Source organism: Dipteris shenzhenensis, chromosome 14 (assembly GCF_047967505.1).
Source record: "Dipteris shenzhenensis isolate YYH24624 ecotype China chromosome 14, Dip_SZ_1.0, whole genome shotgun sequence".
Classification (NCBI taxonomy): Eukaryota; Viridiplantae; Streptophyta; class Polypodiopsida; order Gleicheniales; family Dipteridaceae; genus Dipteris; species Dipteris shenzhenensis.
In genome coordinates this window covers 15,157,958-15,174,476 of record NC_141609.1, presented here as the reverse complement: position 1 = coordinate 15,174,476, position 16,519 = coordinate 15,157,958, and the positions used below count along the sequence as shown (strand labels likewise).

At 40.0% G+C, this 16,519-nt stretch overlaps 1 protein-coding gene across 1 annotated transcript; it reads right to left on the bottom strand.

The window, feature by feature from the left end:
• Nucleotides 1–13,556: 13,556 nt before the first annotated feature.
• On the bottom strand, nt 13,557–16,517 carry LOC147894242 (uncharacterized). Its single transcript, XM_087384959.1, has one exon. The coding sequence runs from the start codon at nt 15,454–15,456 to the stop codon at nt 14,272–14,274; it is 1,185 nt and encodes a 394-aa protein (XP_087241085.1). The 5' UTR covers nt 15,457–16,517; the 3' UTR covers nt 13,557–14,271.
• Nucleotides 16,518–16,519: the final 2 nt, after the last annotated feature.

Here is a 16,519-nt window from a genome sequence, read left to right as displayed (position 1 = left end):
AGGGATTAGTGAGAAATTTGAGGTATACCAATGAGAGTGCTCCTTTTTGTGGGGTAATGCCATGTTGAGGTGGAGGGTGGGCAGACAAAAACATTTAAGGACGAGAGACCTCTAACCCATAGTTTGGACCCATGGTCTTTCCTAGCCCTTGATGAAATCTCTATCCAAGGGATACATTCAAATTTGAGGTAGAGCACTCCCAACCATCAGATGAAGGGGTAGATCTAAGGGACATGATCAAAAGATATAGAGATCAATTTCCACCCTTGATTAAAAAAAAGATCTAATGGAGGAGATGAGAGGAGAAACGTGCTTCAATCAAGGCCATAGATAAAGATCTACATCCAAGGGAGGAGATGATGGTGATAGGCACTAGAATATGGCCCCTTGATCTAAGAGGGAGATCTAGGGAGGAGATAAGGCAAGGAGGCTCTAGAATCCGGCCCCTTCATCTAAGATGGAGATCTAGGGAGGAGAAAAGGTAAGGAGGCGCCTGAGAATCCGGGCCCTTCATCCAAGATGGAGATCTAGGGAGGACAAAAGGCAAGGAGGTACTTGAATCTGAGCCCTAGATCTAAGATGGAGATCTAGGGATGTGGTACTCCACGAATGTGGGTGGCCAAAAGGAGCATTAATGATGGCATTCATGAGCTTTGACTTGATCTAGGCCCTCTATTAGTTGTCTCATTGTGAGCCCTCCATCATGATCCTAATCAAGGGCCCAACTTTAAAGGCCTCTCTATCCTAGCCCTCCATTATGCACCTAGATCTTATCCATTTATCTTGATTTGCTCATCAATGGCTCTAATTCAAACCCTCCTCCACACATCTTAGCCTTTAATCTTAATTTAGATCAAGGGCACACATTGGCAGCCACCTAAGCCCTCTTAATGAGGCCTATCCCAAGCAAAAATTTATTCAATGCTAAGGGGCCCTTAGCTCATGGGTTACCACAGTGGGTTCATTTCTAATTAGCTTAATCTTGCTCTTAATCATTTCCTTATGAGGCCCTTTGGAGACCCCATTTCTCCCCTAATGTGTGGTGTGTTTGACCCTCCAAATCATATCTAATGGGCATGATATTTTTCATGCACATACAAATATGTTATATTTACACTTGTGCAAAGTATCATGCCCATTGGGTATGAGCACATTAGAATAACAACCTTAGGTATTATTTTTTGGGGTTGTGCATAACACTTGGTGAAAAACGATGTTTGTAGCAAGTTTGACAATTCAAAGCATATTCGATGGGCACAATATTTTGTACACATTTTAACATATGTTATGTTTATGCATGTGAAAAGTATCATGCCCATAGTGTATGTGAGCATTCCAATACCACACCTCAAAGCGTGCTTTTTGGTGGTTGTGCATAACACTTGGTGAAAAATGGGGTTGGTGGTGAGTTTGACCATCCAAATCATATCTGATGGGCATGATACTTTGCATAAGCCTCAAAATAGGTTTTATTGAAATGCATGCAAAGTACCATGCCCATTGGGTATGATTGCGTTTGAATAACACACCTCAAATACTATTTTTTTACGGTTTGGCATATTACTTGATGAAAACCGGGATTTGTGGCATTTTTGATCATCCATATATGATGGACAAAATACTTTTTATTATTTTCAAAATAAGTTTATTGATGCATGGGAAAAGTATCATGACAATCAGTTATGTGCGTGTTTAAATAACACACCTCAGAGCGTGTTTTCTGGTAGTTGTGCATAACACTTGGTGAAAAATGGGATTTGTGGTGTGTTTGACCATCCAATGCATATCCTATGGGAACAATATTTGTACAAGACTCAACATAGGTTTTATTGACATGAGTGCAAAGTATCGTTCCCATTACATATATGTGCGCTTGAATAACACACCTCAAATACTATTTTTTGGTAGTTGTGCTTAACACTTGTGAAAAACAGGATTTGTGGCAAGTTTGACCATCCAAAACATATCTAATGGGCACAATATTTTTCACATTCCTCAAAATATCTTATATTCACACATGTGCAGATCATCGCCATCCAGTATGAGTGCATTCGAGTAAAAGACCTCAGATACTAGGTGAGTGGGTGATTCGCAAGCCAATGGAATGCTAGCTTGTGGATTGGGGATGAGGACCCTAATCCTAATCTTTGTATAAGTACACGCACAAGTTGAAGTGTGTGGTGTGGAATGGAAATCCAAATGTAGGAGTTGGATAGCTCTTATCTCTTGCTCTCTCTCTTCCACCATCTTTTTTTCATTGAGCACTCTTTCTCCTCTTGAGCATTTCAATCCATGTTTTTTAACTTGGTATCAGAGCATGGTTTTTCCTTTTCAAAAGCTATTTCCTTGGCATGAATATGTCTCTACTTCATTGATTTATTTACTTCACTACTCACGACTTGGAGTCAAGAAGCCCAATGTGGCCTTCTCAAGTTCTTACATTTTCTTAGCATCATGATCAGGCAACTCACTCAAATAATTCCCTTTGGTACTCCATTTTTGAGACGAGGGATCTCTTCCAAGCATTTGCGGGCTTCATTATTCTATTCTATTAATCAACGTGGTGATTTCTATTTATAGCAATTATCTTTCTTGGAGGTTTATTCTCAACACTGTTTATCCCAGGCAAGGTTATTGATCAGCTGGCATGAAGTGATCACATCATTGTAGAAGAGCCTTGTTGAGCATTTGTTGCGACCACCAACAAAGAGGCCAGTCTTTTTTATCTTGACACTTATTGGTGATGGTTATAGCAAAAAAGCACCAGTCCAAAGCTTTACTGATATCGTTCATTTTTGGTCTATCATGCCCCTAGGTTTTTCATGTAAGAAGCTTCCACAACTAGAGTTGATTCTATTATGATTGGTCCCTTCTCCTATGATCTTCTGCAACTTGTTCTCTCAATGAAAACTCTGAGCAATGTTTCTATTACGGGTTCTTCTCACAGCTTCTCATAAACCTATGGCTCACTTCTGTAAGTCTCTTGGCTGAAATCAAAAGGTTTTGGAACAAGCATAGAATCGTCCCCGCATCTCTTAGTCTATACCGCGATGAAGATACGACTGTGCAGATGTCCTTTCATTTCCTTTTTCTCCAAAGTTCCTTCAAAGGTTCTAGGATGTCTCTTCTCTTGACACATGGCATTTCAAATTTTCACCCATAGCCCTCCCCAAAGGTTCATTTCAAGTCAACTTTGTAGTTGACTGAACCTTTCTTTCACCTTTTTCAAGGCATTTGAGGAGTTGTTTTTTGAGGCACTTATTGGTTGCTATTGACTTCATTTTTTGCACATATTTACCAATTAAGAAATTGTATTCATATTAAAAATGGTGACAAAGGAGATTTCTTTTGGTAATATCAAGACATTTGATGGAGAGCGGCTTCACACGTGACAAATACAAGTCAAGTATTTGTTGATGTAAAAAGGTTTGTGGCCTTATGTGAAAGGCACAAAGCACATCAACATCATGATAGATGAGGAGGATATTGAAGAGCAAGCATTGGTCATCATTGCACTGAACCTTCATCCAAAACTCATTCACTTGGTGGCGGGAGCCATGTCATCAAAGAAAGCTTGGAATGAGTTGGATCAACTCTATGGAGCAATTTTCAAGCACTCTCGCATTGCACTCAAGGTCAAATTATTTGGTTTACGCTTTTTTGAAAATGAAAATTTGAGTGATTTTATAAGTGAGCTCCATAGTATCACAATGCAATTGGCCACTATTGATGCTATGGTGGAAGAGGAGGACGCGAGCCATATGAGCACCTCATCACAACCTCAAAGCATCTCCTTGAACCTAATTTGGAAATCATTATTAGTGCTTTACTTGATGAAGAGTGCAACATCAAGACAAAGAAAGGAGAGGGTGTATCTACATCAACTCAAGGGCAAGCCCTATCCATGGGTCATGGCAAGAAGAAAAAGTTTTTCAATGGGTTCAAATGTAATTTTTGTAATAAAAAGGGTCATGATGAGGCCCATTATTTTTTGAAAGACCCTTCATGAAGAAAGTGTCATCATTGTGATGAAATTGGTCATCTTGTAAAAGATTGCAAGAAGCCACGTGAAGTGGGTGACTTTGTAAGCTGAGCGTTAAATGACACTTCTAATGGAATCCTCTAAGTAAAAGAGGAATATGCGTTATGCGTTTTGTATATTGGCATTTTCCTACCGTATGCTATGTAATCTTGTATGCAATGCTCAACATGGAAGTTTCACATGTTGGCATTGAGAGGGGATGTTGAAATCTCTTCCTCTAGTAGAAGCAAGAGAGCACGGTGAGTGGGTGATTAGCAAGCCAATGGGATGCAGGCTTGTGGATTGGGGATGAGTAATCTAATCCTAATCTTTATATAAGTATACACACAAGTTGAAGTGTATGGTGTGGAATGGAAATCCAAATGTAGGAGTTGGATAACTCTTGTCTCTTGCTCTCTCTCTTCAAACATCTTTGTTTGATTGAGCACTCTTTCTCCTCTTGAGCATTTTGATCCATGTTTTTTAATAGTTACTTTGAACCATGACCTAGCACTTCTCCCTTCCCCTTTAATGGATTTGTGGTCTGAAAAGGGAAGAGATGTCAGGGCACTACTTTCACAACATAGGGCTTCATCTAAGACTACTCATGACATATAAGCTCTATTGATTCTAGCTTTTCTATTATTTTGTTCGATTTGGTTATCGGTTCAAGTAAAAGAAGTGTCTTCTGAACCATTAATGAACTCTGCAAAATCTTTGAATAAATTCCAAGCAACCATATCATTTTCCCTATTAACATTGCCAAGCCCTTGCCATTTGTCTCTTCTGGACTTTACCATGTTGAAATCCCCTAGGAAAATCAAGTTTGCTTGGACAACTTTGTTATCCCACAATAAGGTTTCATCTCTAGTTGTGTTTGGGGCATATATAGAGAAAATCTAATAAGATTGTATTCAATCCCAATCCCATTACTCCCAAAAATTGGTAGAACCCTGCCAATTGCATGACTCAAATGATCAGCTACTCCCCAAGGCTGCACTGCCCCTACTTTCATCATGATCCATAGTGAACCAAATAATTTATCATCTATCATTTTTAACTACCATCTAAGTTTTCCACCTCCCACTTTAACTTCTTAAAGGGCAATGAAGTCTGGTCTAAGGCCTCTTCCTCTTAGCCACCTCTTGAAGACTAGTGGTTTAAGATCATTCGTCAGTCCTTGGAGGTTAATGCTTAAGAAAGAAATTGTTTCTTTCATGGTGCTCTTCATTATTGGGTAATATTTGTATTTCTCTTCTTTTTGAAGTTTATCGGGATGTGCTATGCAGTCAAAGCCTCCCAACATCCTTTGTTGCTCCCTCTATATCAGACTCATTTCTTTTTCCTTGTTAGCAAAGGTTCTTGCTTGCTGGTTCTTCCTTTCCACGTGAATCATCTGCTTCTCATTTACGACAACAAAGGGCGGCTCCTCCATTTCTAAGTTGGCATGTTCCTCCTGGGTTGGTTGTTTTTTCAAATTATTGAGTATTGGCCACAAATTATTCCTACACTTCTGAGCTATCTTCCATATTTTTATTGGAGACTTAATCTCTTTTCCCTAGTCTGGCATTAGCCTACCTCTCCGTATTTTGGAGCAACATGTTTTTCACTCTATTCTTCACCTTTCTCTTCCCTCGACTCTGGTCATTAGCCCTGTTGAAGTTCTTCATTGTTGTATTTTTCTTTTCTTTGACTTGCTCTAGGTGGGCAATGTTTAATTAAATGTCCCCTAGCCCACACAAAAAACAAGAGTTTGGGATGTTCTTGAAAAATACTTTTTGGATTAACTCACATCTGTCTCCCGTCTAGAATTTGAATGACATATGGCGGGTCAACAGCTAAGTCCATCAAGACATGGGACTATGGGAACTTAAGTCTTGGTCTCTAACAAATCTTTCCATTTCTAATGCCAAGAACTAGCCAAGCGAGGAACACAAGGACTCGATATGGGGGGAAGAGCAAGAGGGTAAGGTCATGGATTCTGCCCAAATGGGGGCTTTCGAAGGGGGCAATGAGTCCAAGCTTAAAGAGGGATCCCACAACTAGACAAAAAGGGTATGATTCCTAATCATCCCAGTACCATCCTGCACTACGTTAGTCAGCCATTTTAACCATTATGCAAGAAACATATGCTTATGACATCAAATCCCTTCTGTTTCCAAAAATTGCAAAGTGTCCCTTCCAAGATGACTCTTGTGCTAGGGGATGAGGGCCATGGATATATACTATTACCGCACATGCGGAAAGACATTTTGTCCTTTTTTTTAGAATTCCATTTTGGACTTTTCCTGTGCGGATATTACCGTTTCAATGCTTTCCATCTTCTTGAGCATTTGCTTCATACTCTTTAGTCACTCTGGTTCCTTTGGAAGCTTCTATGTATTCTTTGTTTGGGTTCTAGAAGGTCTTTCTAGCTTGGGTGGTGAGCATTTTTCATGTTGTTTTTTTGTCACCAACAGAGCTTTAAAATACTTCTTCTTTCTCCTTGGATAGTGCTAGCATAGGACCTCCTTATTGGAAACTCCAACATGGACTTCCCTTTCGTTGTGTTTTGGTCCATGTTTGTGAGGATGGGGACTCTGACTTGGTGACAAAAAGGTCTAGACTTTGTGGACCTTTGTATTCTACTCTCTCCTTGACCAAACCCAAGGAAATTTTGTGGGGCGGCTATAAACTCTATCAAAATCATTTTGAGTCCATCAGCCTCTACCATACTTCTCTGCAGCTCTAACATGTCCCTTTCCTCCAAGTGTAATGTGAATCCTGGAAGGGGAGGGGATAGATTCGGTCTATCCACCCTTCCTCCCTCATTTCCTTGCATATCAACATCAACTTCACTGTTTGTGTCAGCTACATGATTTCTCATCAATCCTTGTTTGCCTAGACCTCTGTGACCAATTCCAATGCTTAACTCACATTTTCCTTTTCCTCTGTGACCAGTTCCAATGCCTAACTCACATTTTCCTTTTAAGGACTCTAGGAAATCATTTTGGAATTGAGTAAAACTCAATCCATTAGCAATTGGCATTCAACTTAGGGATTTTGCTACCACATTGAACTTCCCCTTCTGATATGTCAAATGGATATCACTCTTGCATTATTTCAACCACCCTAAATTTCTATGAGGATTACCAAAAAGTGAGCAAGGAAAAGTGAGCGAACCAAAAAAAGCGAGTGAGAAAAAGCGAGTGAGCCAAAAAAAACAAGCAAAATAAAACAATAACATATTGAAACATCCCGTATTTTAGTAGCAAAAATCTCTAAGGTCCATGAGAGAGTTGGACCTATGTCATTTTGCTAGGGCATTATTAGTAAAGACAAACCGTATCTTCACTCTCTTTTGCTCGCTCGCTTTTTGGTAATCCTCCATAATCAAGCGCTCTCTCTCCACCAACATAAGCGAGATCACCACTGAAACCTTCCACGTAAGCTAAAAGTTTCCTAGGACTCCTTGAATGGAATAGTCCACATTACATGCATGTGCAAATGCTTGGTTTTGAAACTCTATTCACTCTTGGAACAAAACCCATGTTTTTGTGTTATTGTAAAAACATCCCTCCCTAATGACTGACACCTACATCCCACCAATCCAATAAAATATAAAGATTAAGTACATCCCTTTCTTTAAAATGAATTAAATTCCAAAAGAAATCAATCTTTTCTTATAGAAATTAATAGTAGAAGCCAAAATAGACAACATATTGACATGGTCCCTATTAGGTAAACTTTCATCTAGATCTGATGCAACAAATTATTAAATTCACATTTTAATGCATGAAATTTTATTAAATGGTGCAAAAGGTCATGATAATCATCTAAATCATGAGAAACATGAGAATTTTGATGTCATGTTTTGGATTTCGATGTCCTTTATCTTTTGATTTACAAATCCAAATGGGATCATGTTACATATCAAATTGAATGGCAAGGCATAATTTAAATTATTGTCATGACCTTTTGCACCATTTAGTAATTTCATGCTTTAAAATGTAAATTTAATGGAATTTTGGCCAATTTGTTGCACTAGATTTAGAGCAAGGATGCCCATAATAGGAAGCATGTTAGAACTCTATCTATATAGTGGGACAAATATAATCAATCTTTTCTATGCAAGTTTATCTGATGGACATATATAGAACACTTTCACCAAGGTAGATTTTCAATATTATGTTATGATCATGTTCAATGTTGAAGTTTTATTGAATGATGCACTTCAACTATATACTAGTTTGTTGGTAGCCAAACCATTTCTATGCAAGTTCATTTCATGAGAATAAATATACTTGCAAACTTATATTATAATCATCTTCAAAATTGGGCGAAACTATAAATCTTTATTAACGATGAGTACATACATATAGTGAGGTTATGTTTTTATCAAATGAATGCTTGTCAACTATATAGTCCCTGTCGAGAGCCAAATAATTTATTTTCAAGTACATCTCATGAGAATATAGAACACTATCACCAATGTACACTTGCAATATTATGTTATAATCATGTTATATTCACGTTCAATATTGAGGAAGCACTATAAATTATTATTAATGATAAGTACATACATACAATGAGATTATGTGTTGGTAGTCCAACCATTTTTGCTTCTCTTGCTAGTTTGATCCTTCTCACTTAACATCACTCGCTGGATTGATTGCCTCCTTTTTTACCTTTAAGCTCTAGCTAGTTGCAAATCCAGTTAATGCATTCTTGATTAAAAAAGATCTCAAATTTGGCACCATAAACATAGTGCCTTCATTTCTTCAAAGCATAGATTATAGCATACACCTCCTTCTCATAGACCTAGTTATTCCATTGGGCATGGTTTAACTTTTTCCACTACCTTTAAGATAGGAGCAGATGCTATAGCCACTTTTAACTTCTCAAAACTATTCTTTTGAGGTTCATCCCATATGAAGGTAGAACTCGATTCATTAACAATTGGCATTCAGCTTAGAGAGTGTGCTACCACATTGAATTTCCCCTTCCAATATGTCAATTGGATATCAACTCTTGCATTATTTCATCCCACCTAGCTTTTCTACTTTTAAGCTCTACCTTATTGCAAATCCACTTAATGCTTTCTTGATCAAATCTGATCTCAAATTTGTCACCATATAAATAGTGCCTCCATTTCTTCATTGCATAGATTATAGCATATAGTTCCTTCTCATATGCCAAGTAATTCCATTTGGCATGGTCTAAGTTTTCCATATAAATAGTGCCTCCATTTCTTGATAGTAGGGATTATACCATACTGTTCCTTTTCATATGCCAAGTATTGTGCACGGTCTAACTTTTTGCTTTCAAAAGCCACTGGTCGACCCTTTTGTAAAAGTACTGAACTAAGAACAAAGTCACTGGCATTTGTTTCAACCACAAATGGTTCATTGGGATACACTACCTTTAAGGTAGGAGTAGATGCTGTGGTCACTTTTAACTTCTCAAAACTATTCTTTTGAGGTTCCTCCCATATGAGTGACTTTCCTTCCCCTATAAATGAGGATATCATCTAGGAATAATACTGCAGTTTTTCCCAAATATGTCCTAAATACATTGTTCATAAGTGTGTCCAAATCATCATTCACCACCTAAAATCACTTGCTACTCATTGAGTACAAAACATCATATGTTCCTCTCTGACTCCAACTAGAACTGTCGCTTATTCTCTCTCCTACCTATGCTCTCACTTATTTTTCTCCTACCAATAACTAGCTGCTATACAAACACATTTCTCAGCACTCAACCCGTACCTTTGATACCAATGTTGCACAAACTATATAAGAGGGCTCTCTGATATGTTTCCATCCAGTCACAAGACTATTAGAGAGCTACATGCTAGAAAGTTGCATGAACCTAAGTATCCACGAGTTCCCTCCAATGTCTTCCTTTGAGATGGACCTTTCTCTCTCTAGAGCCTTGCCTCCACTATCTTCCTCTCATATGGAAATTTCTCTCTCTAGAGCCCAGCGCTTGCCATTTGGCCTTCTCCTTTAGTACCATGTGCCCCACAGGAGACCTTACCACCATAAGAGCCCTCACTTGGGCTCCTTTTGCACCTTCTCAATATTGCCTAGGCCTAGGTGTGACCCTAGACCTAAGCCCTCTAAGCCTTTCTAATGCAAGTGTTGTTGAGCCCTCTAGTTTCCCGCCTTGCCATAACCAAAACCATGGGCTTCCACTATTATGGCAGACATAACATCTTCTTGCATGCACCAATCCCCCCATGCTCTACTTTGTGTTGCACTTGCATGTCAGCTTGACCATGTTCTTTTCCCATTTGCAGGTTTCTTACATATGGGTGATGGGTGTTATCTTAAAACCTTACAATTATTATCCTATGGTCCCATATCACCCTAAACTAGAAACAATTCAATAGGGTAAGCATATAGATTAGGCCAAGAAGTTCCAAATGGGACACCTTTTTATATAGCTAAATGTTGCACACAAGTAATGATACGTGAAATGCCTCACCCCCATTGGAATCTATTTAGCCATTCAAAACCCTTTAGTACTCACTTCATATTGCGCACTAATTAGGAGTATTTTCATACAATAACATTTAGGATGGCTTCAAGAGGTTTAGTCGATATGAATGGAGGAGATCTTTAATCATGAAACCTCAACCTTGCAGTGAGATTTCACATTAATTAACATGTACTTTTACAAATATTTTCATATAGCCAAGACCCTAATTGTTCATATAACCATTGACATGATAGTGGAGATAAGGATCAATGTAAGAGTCGATATTATGGTCAACATGTCCCCAAGTTAAGCTTTGATGAATTTGTGGATATAACCATTTCTTAAAATATTTTGGATGCTTATATTGATGATGTGGATTAGTTTTCTTGCTTATATCAATGGTTTTGTCACTAAATAGTAAGCATACCCATTGCATCACCATGTCCTTTGTTATTATCTTCCTCTAGGACAAGCTCACCCCCTAGCCTATCCTCCATCCAAACTACTCTTCTTCCATCCCATGCCCCTCTCCATCCACTACTACACACAGACCTTATTCCGATGGTTAAGTGCCGACATTTAGCATGTGTGGGGCGTTAATCATCAGTAAGCAAAGTGGGTTTGAAAAAGTGTTGCTATATAGCAATGTTTTATAAAGGTCACTATATAGTGACCTTTATAAAATGTTGCTATATAGCGACGTTTGCCAGACTTATAAAAGGTCATTATATAGCGACACTGAGACACTTTCCTATAGCTACGTTTTACAGAGAGTGTTTTTCCCCATATCGACCTTTAAAGATAGTTTTTCCCAAGGATTAAAAAAAATTATTTTCATACACGTTTGATCCTTTGAAATAATAAAAGTACAAGAGCATGTACATCAAGTTTGAAGCTCATATATATATTCATGTCCATGTTTGAGATGAAAAAAATCAATGAAGAGCATTTACATCAACAACTTCATCCTAAGCCAAGTCTAGCGTGCCAAACAAGTCTATCTCCAACTCTATACCAAGTTCATCTCCTATATCATCATCGTACTCTGGCATGGTATGTTCACCTAAGACTTGATCATCTTCTTCAATAAAGGTGGGTGATTCTTGATGATCGACGTCAACTTCTTCCTCCATATCATGATCTCCATCTTCCTACCATACGATGTCATTATGCGCATCTTCCTCTTGGCTCATATTGTGATCTTCATCTTCTTCTCTATATCCATCTCGATCAATTGGATCCAGCATTGGTAGTGGCATCTCCATATCCACATCTCTATCTTTAAAAATTTGCTTACTTCGTGGTGCAACTTGGATCACGTACCACCATCTTGGATCAAAACGATCTGGATGAAAAACCACCTATATTGAAGATGGGTGCCAAATGCCATCAATTATATGAAATTACGCTTAAGTACATGTACCAATTGATCTTTAAAAATGAAAGCTTCGATTAATTAAATCATTAGTATGTACCTGCTCACAATGCTCGGGAAGAATAAAAGTATCACTTTCATCGGTCCAAAGTTTGGTGGAGTCTATTGCAAAGAAACCACCACTATCTTTCCTCATTATTGCATGGGGACCATCTAAATAGTTCTAAACCATTTTACATCAAGAACGAAAATATTAAATCGTTTAAAATCAATTTCATAGATTTTGTGTATGGTCCCACAATAATCCAACTGTGACGAGAGAAGATTGGTATCCGAAGCACTCTCTTTCATCCTCTTTTATCTCTTTCATAAGCATATGCATTTGTGTATGCTTATGCTCATGTATGAGCATATGCTGATATGCTCATGCATATTTATAAACATATGCTTTCTCTCTTTTTCTTCTTTTCCCCTCTCTTTTTTCCTCTCGTTTCTTCTTTTCCTCTCTCTCTTTTCCTTCTCTTTTCCCCTCTTCCTTTTCTTTTTCCCTCTCTTGACCCTCTCTCACTTCCCTTTTCTGCTCTCTCAAACTAGATCTACAGATGCATTAATGGACACTAGCTAGGAAATTGTATTGATCATCACTACCTGAAACATCTGGATATCAAGATGCAGATAGGATTTTGATGGTACTCAAGTCCATCTAGCTCACATCCTGACAAGTAACTGGATAGATATTGTACAAACTCTGATGGCAGCTAAGTGGTTGAGGATGTTACGAACTTCTAGGTTTGCTTCGGCCAGGAGGCTGATTTGGTCAGTTTGCTCTTTCTTTTTTGAGGCCATCAAAGGCAGTTTCTTGCCACAGTCGTGGTTCTTATCTAGTTTCTCAGTTTATCAGACTTTTTAGCTCTCTTATTTGTGCAATGTAGCATTTCCAAATCAAATATATACTCATACCTTTGATGTCAATGAAAAGGCTGCAACAATTGCACATCCAGCATAGCACACGACTCAGCCAGTTGCTGGACTGATTAAATCAAGGACAAAATTTTCCAAAGCCACATTCTCTTCCACACTCCCTTCTACAGATCTGCAACCAAGTACTCTACAATCTCTCCCCCAAAAACAAGCTCAAGCATATAGGTGCAAAGTCATGTCAAGTGCATGCACATCAGTACATGTCATATTAAGCGACATGCCATACAACCTGCACATTGATTTCTTTGGTCCAAGCATGGTAGTTTTTAAAAGCTGAAGACAGACGACAAGGCTGATCCAAAGCCTCTCATGACAAAAGAATCTAATAGAGAGACCTTGGAAGGCATCTGCAAATGGATAGGACTTAAAACTATCAGTTGCCAGAAGATTTGCAATATGCACGCACAACACATGCACAAGGCAAGATAGAATTATCAAAGAATACTAAATTCAAAAATAGATCACAAAAATGATCAGGTCTGCCTCCTATGCTGGCAAGGTGCAGCCATTTGACATTATGATCGTCTTTTCTCCATGTCTTGCGCACACAGCTATGCATGACATGGCTACATGCTTTCACGTCCATACTCATCCTATCACAGGGAGCAGAAGAAGCACATAACATTTCAAAAAATCAGATGTAAGATACGTGTTACTTTCAAATTTCCATACAAAGCTTGATTTCAGGCCAACCTAGCCCCATGACAAAGGCAACTTACACGACTAAGGAAGAGGGAGTAAATGTGGGACAGCCCATTAAAATGTTTCCTACAAGGAGATGGGACATATCTGCAGGAAGTAAAGGAGATCAGCCATTAGACATTACCAGACTGAAGGAGATCAACGCCATACACAAAACACAGTTGCAAAGGAGCACAGGGTAGACAGGTACGAACATGCTCTCAGAGGATCCTCCTGCCGACACACGTTCGGGTGGCCATCAAGGGAAACTCATAATTAAAAGATAAAATTCAGGCTTGATATGGAATGCTGCCGAGGCTCACAAAAACTGAATACCCAAAAGGACAAACCAAAGTACACTCTCGGCCTGCATTTGATCCAATTGTCTAATGAATAGCAGTAGCCGCCAAAAGAAGGTTACTCAAAGTTGGACTGCCTCCTCAACATCATTCCAAGTGCAGTAGAGGCATCATCATAAAGTGGATCAAATGCTTAACAGCTGGATGCCTGCTCTGTGTGCTCTGAAGGTGTTCCCATGCCATTTTGTTCCAGATGAAGTCCTCAGATATCGTTACGCAAGTATCATAACTTTGAGAGAAACTTCTCTACAAAAAGAGTGACCAGATCACTAAGTCGTATTAGTGTGGTCTAAGAAATCGTGAATGTGCCTGCACGGACAGCTGTGGACACCACATCTGTCTTTTATGAAAACCTTCTCATTCCAACACCAGTAGAAAAAACTTTTTCGCTATGGTGTCACAGTAGAACCCTTGATCGAATTCACACTAATATTCCCTTCAGAAGCTGGCCCCATTGAAACCTCCACAGACCCACTGCTGAGAGCAAACAGCTTCACCGACTCATCAACAGCCAAACTATCCGTTCCCTTGCTTGAAGGTTTCTCCGGTGTAGGATAAGGAGAAAAATGTTCCTCGGTTCCAAAAACACAGAGAGGAACAGCAAATGGATCAAGGCTTACACTTTGAGCACTCACCGGCAAAGAACTGAAAACCCATCTCACAGCCAAAGCATCAGCAATGGGTTGCACAACCAAGATCCCCTTCCCTACAGATATACACAGCAGAACAGTGAGAAAATCCAGGAAAGCAATCAGTTCAAAATGAGGACTGCCTGCCGTAGACAGAACGGAGAAGCCCATGAATAAAACCTGCAGAGGGAGTAGCATCCCTAGCGCCAAAACCAAACCACAAACTCGTGCTTGTAGCCTCTTATTAATAACAACCGCCACCATTCTCCAGCCCAGCCACAGAAAGCAGCCATTGTAGATGCAGGTAAATGATCCTAGCACCAGTGTACTCAATAGGGGATAAGTACACAGTGCCTCGTTCTGTCTGTGTACTCCTCGGATAAATGACCTCGTGAAATATGCCGGGAGACCAAGTACTCTACGTTCATCCGTGTACGTATCAGAAGGTGCAAGTCTGAGGTTGATTAGAACTAAAAAGGCCTGCACGACGAAAATTGGAAGCGAACGAAGAAGAATGAAACCGATCGTCTTCTCGTTCCATTTTTTCCGTGGGGTGAAAGGGGCGTCTTTCACTGATGCGTGAACAAGGAACAGAGCGGTCAGAAAGAAACAAGGCTCCACAAAGCCGAGGCATGACACTGTGTAGATCCGGCAAAGGGTAGCCTGCTGCTCAAAATTCCAAGAGTAGAAAGGCCCCCCCTTCTGCCTCAGGAGAGGCAGTCGCAGCAGCTGGAGCATGCCCCAAAGCATTGCAAACACGATTAACATGATTCGCACAATCCAGAACGCATTGAATTCCCGAAGGGCAAGAAGTTGACCTTGGCGAATTTGCGACCGAAAGTAGAGGACGTAAGAAACACAAGAGACGCCGGCTAGGCAAAGGATGATGATCAGCACGAGTGTTGCCACCCCGAGAGCATCGACGATAGAACTGTGTGGGGGCATTACCGGAGATGGGCATACTCTCGCTACACATGGGTTCTTATCCCTCGATTGTCACTTCTCCTGTGCTCTATCGTGCAATCAACAAAACTCCGGTCGATCCAAAATTCTCTCATGAGCATCTATCCATTGGAAAAATAGTTCCTCCGGCACAAATTCCTCTTTAATTGAACCAATGATATCCGTGCTTCTCTGGATATGAAGCTGCGCAACCTCCCCCGCAGCTCTCGCTTTCGGCAGAAGAAATGCAATGGTTTAAGAATGAAGGATCCTGCACGAATGGGATAACTGCACGCAGTAGGCGAGGAAACTTGAGGAGGCCGGCATCAGCCGGTGACCCTTAATGCCTCTGGTGCAGGATAGTGCAGCACAACGAGGTGGGGGAAAGATCAGCTCTCTACGATCGCGCATGCGAGCTGTCGACAGCACCAACAGGGAAATCTTCATGGAAGACGAAACGACAAGAGGAGCGAAGCGGTAGTAAGCAATAGAATATTCAAACGCATGGTGTGAAAACGGGCAGTTTGGGCGGTGAAATTGAGGATGAGGCAGCCAGCTCTACGACAGCAGAAGTGGCGGCTAAATAACTGAGCCCTTGTATGATCCGTCAACAGGACGATGAGATCGATCAAGCATGCACAACCTGAGGTGCGTGGAATCCGTGGATCGTCTGAACTTTGAAGCTTGGCTAGTAATCTCTGCTTGATTACTCCACGAAGATCGGTGCACAAAAAGTCTGAACTTTGAAACTCGATCGCTCCACGAACTTCTGATTTCTGCAGAAGCTATCGAAGATTGAAACGTCCGGACTTTGGAATTTGATCAATCCACAAACAACTCATGCAGTAGCAATCGAACATCGAAAAGCCTGATGCAGATTAAGCTATCGAACGTCCGAACTTCGAAACTTGATTTACATCTGATGCAGAAGCTATCGAGCATCGAAAAGTCCGATCAATCGACGAGCATGATCTGGTACAGAATTAGCGATCGAACATCGGAAAACCCTGGACGTTGAAGCGTGATTAATCCACGAAAAATCTTGGCTTAATCTTGCATCAAATGG

Bases quoted from the DNA above. Each gene is read 5' to 3' on its own strand.
- LOC147894242 (XM_087384959.1), bottom strand. From the start codon at position 15,456: ATGCCCCCACACAGTTCTATCGTCGATGCTCTCGGGGTGGCAACACTC.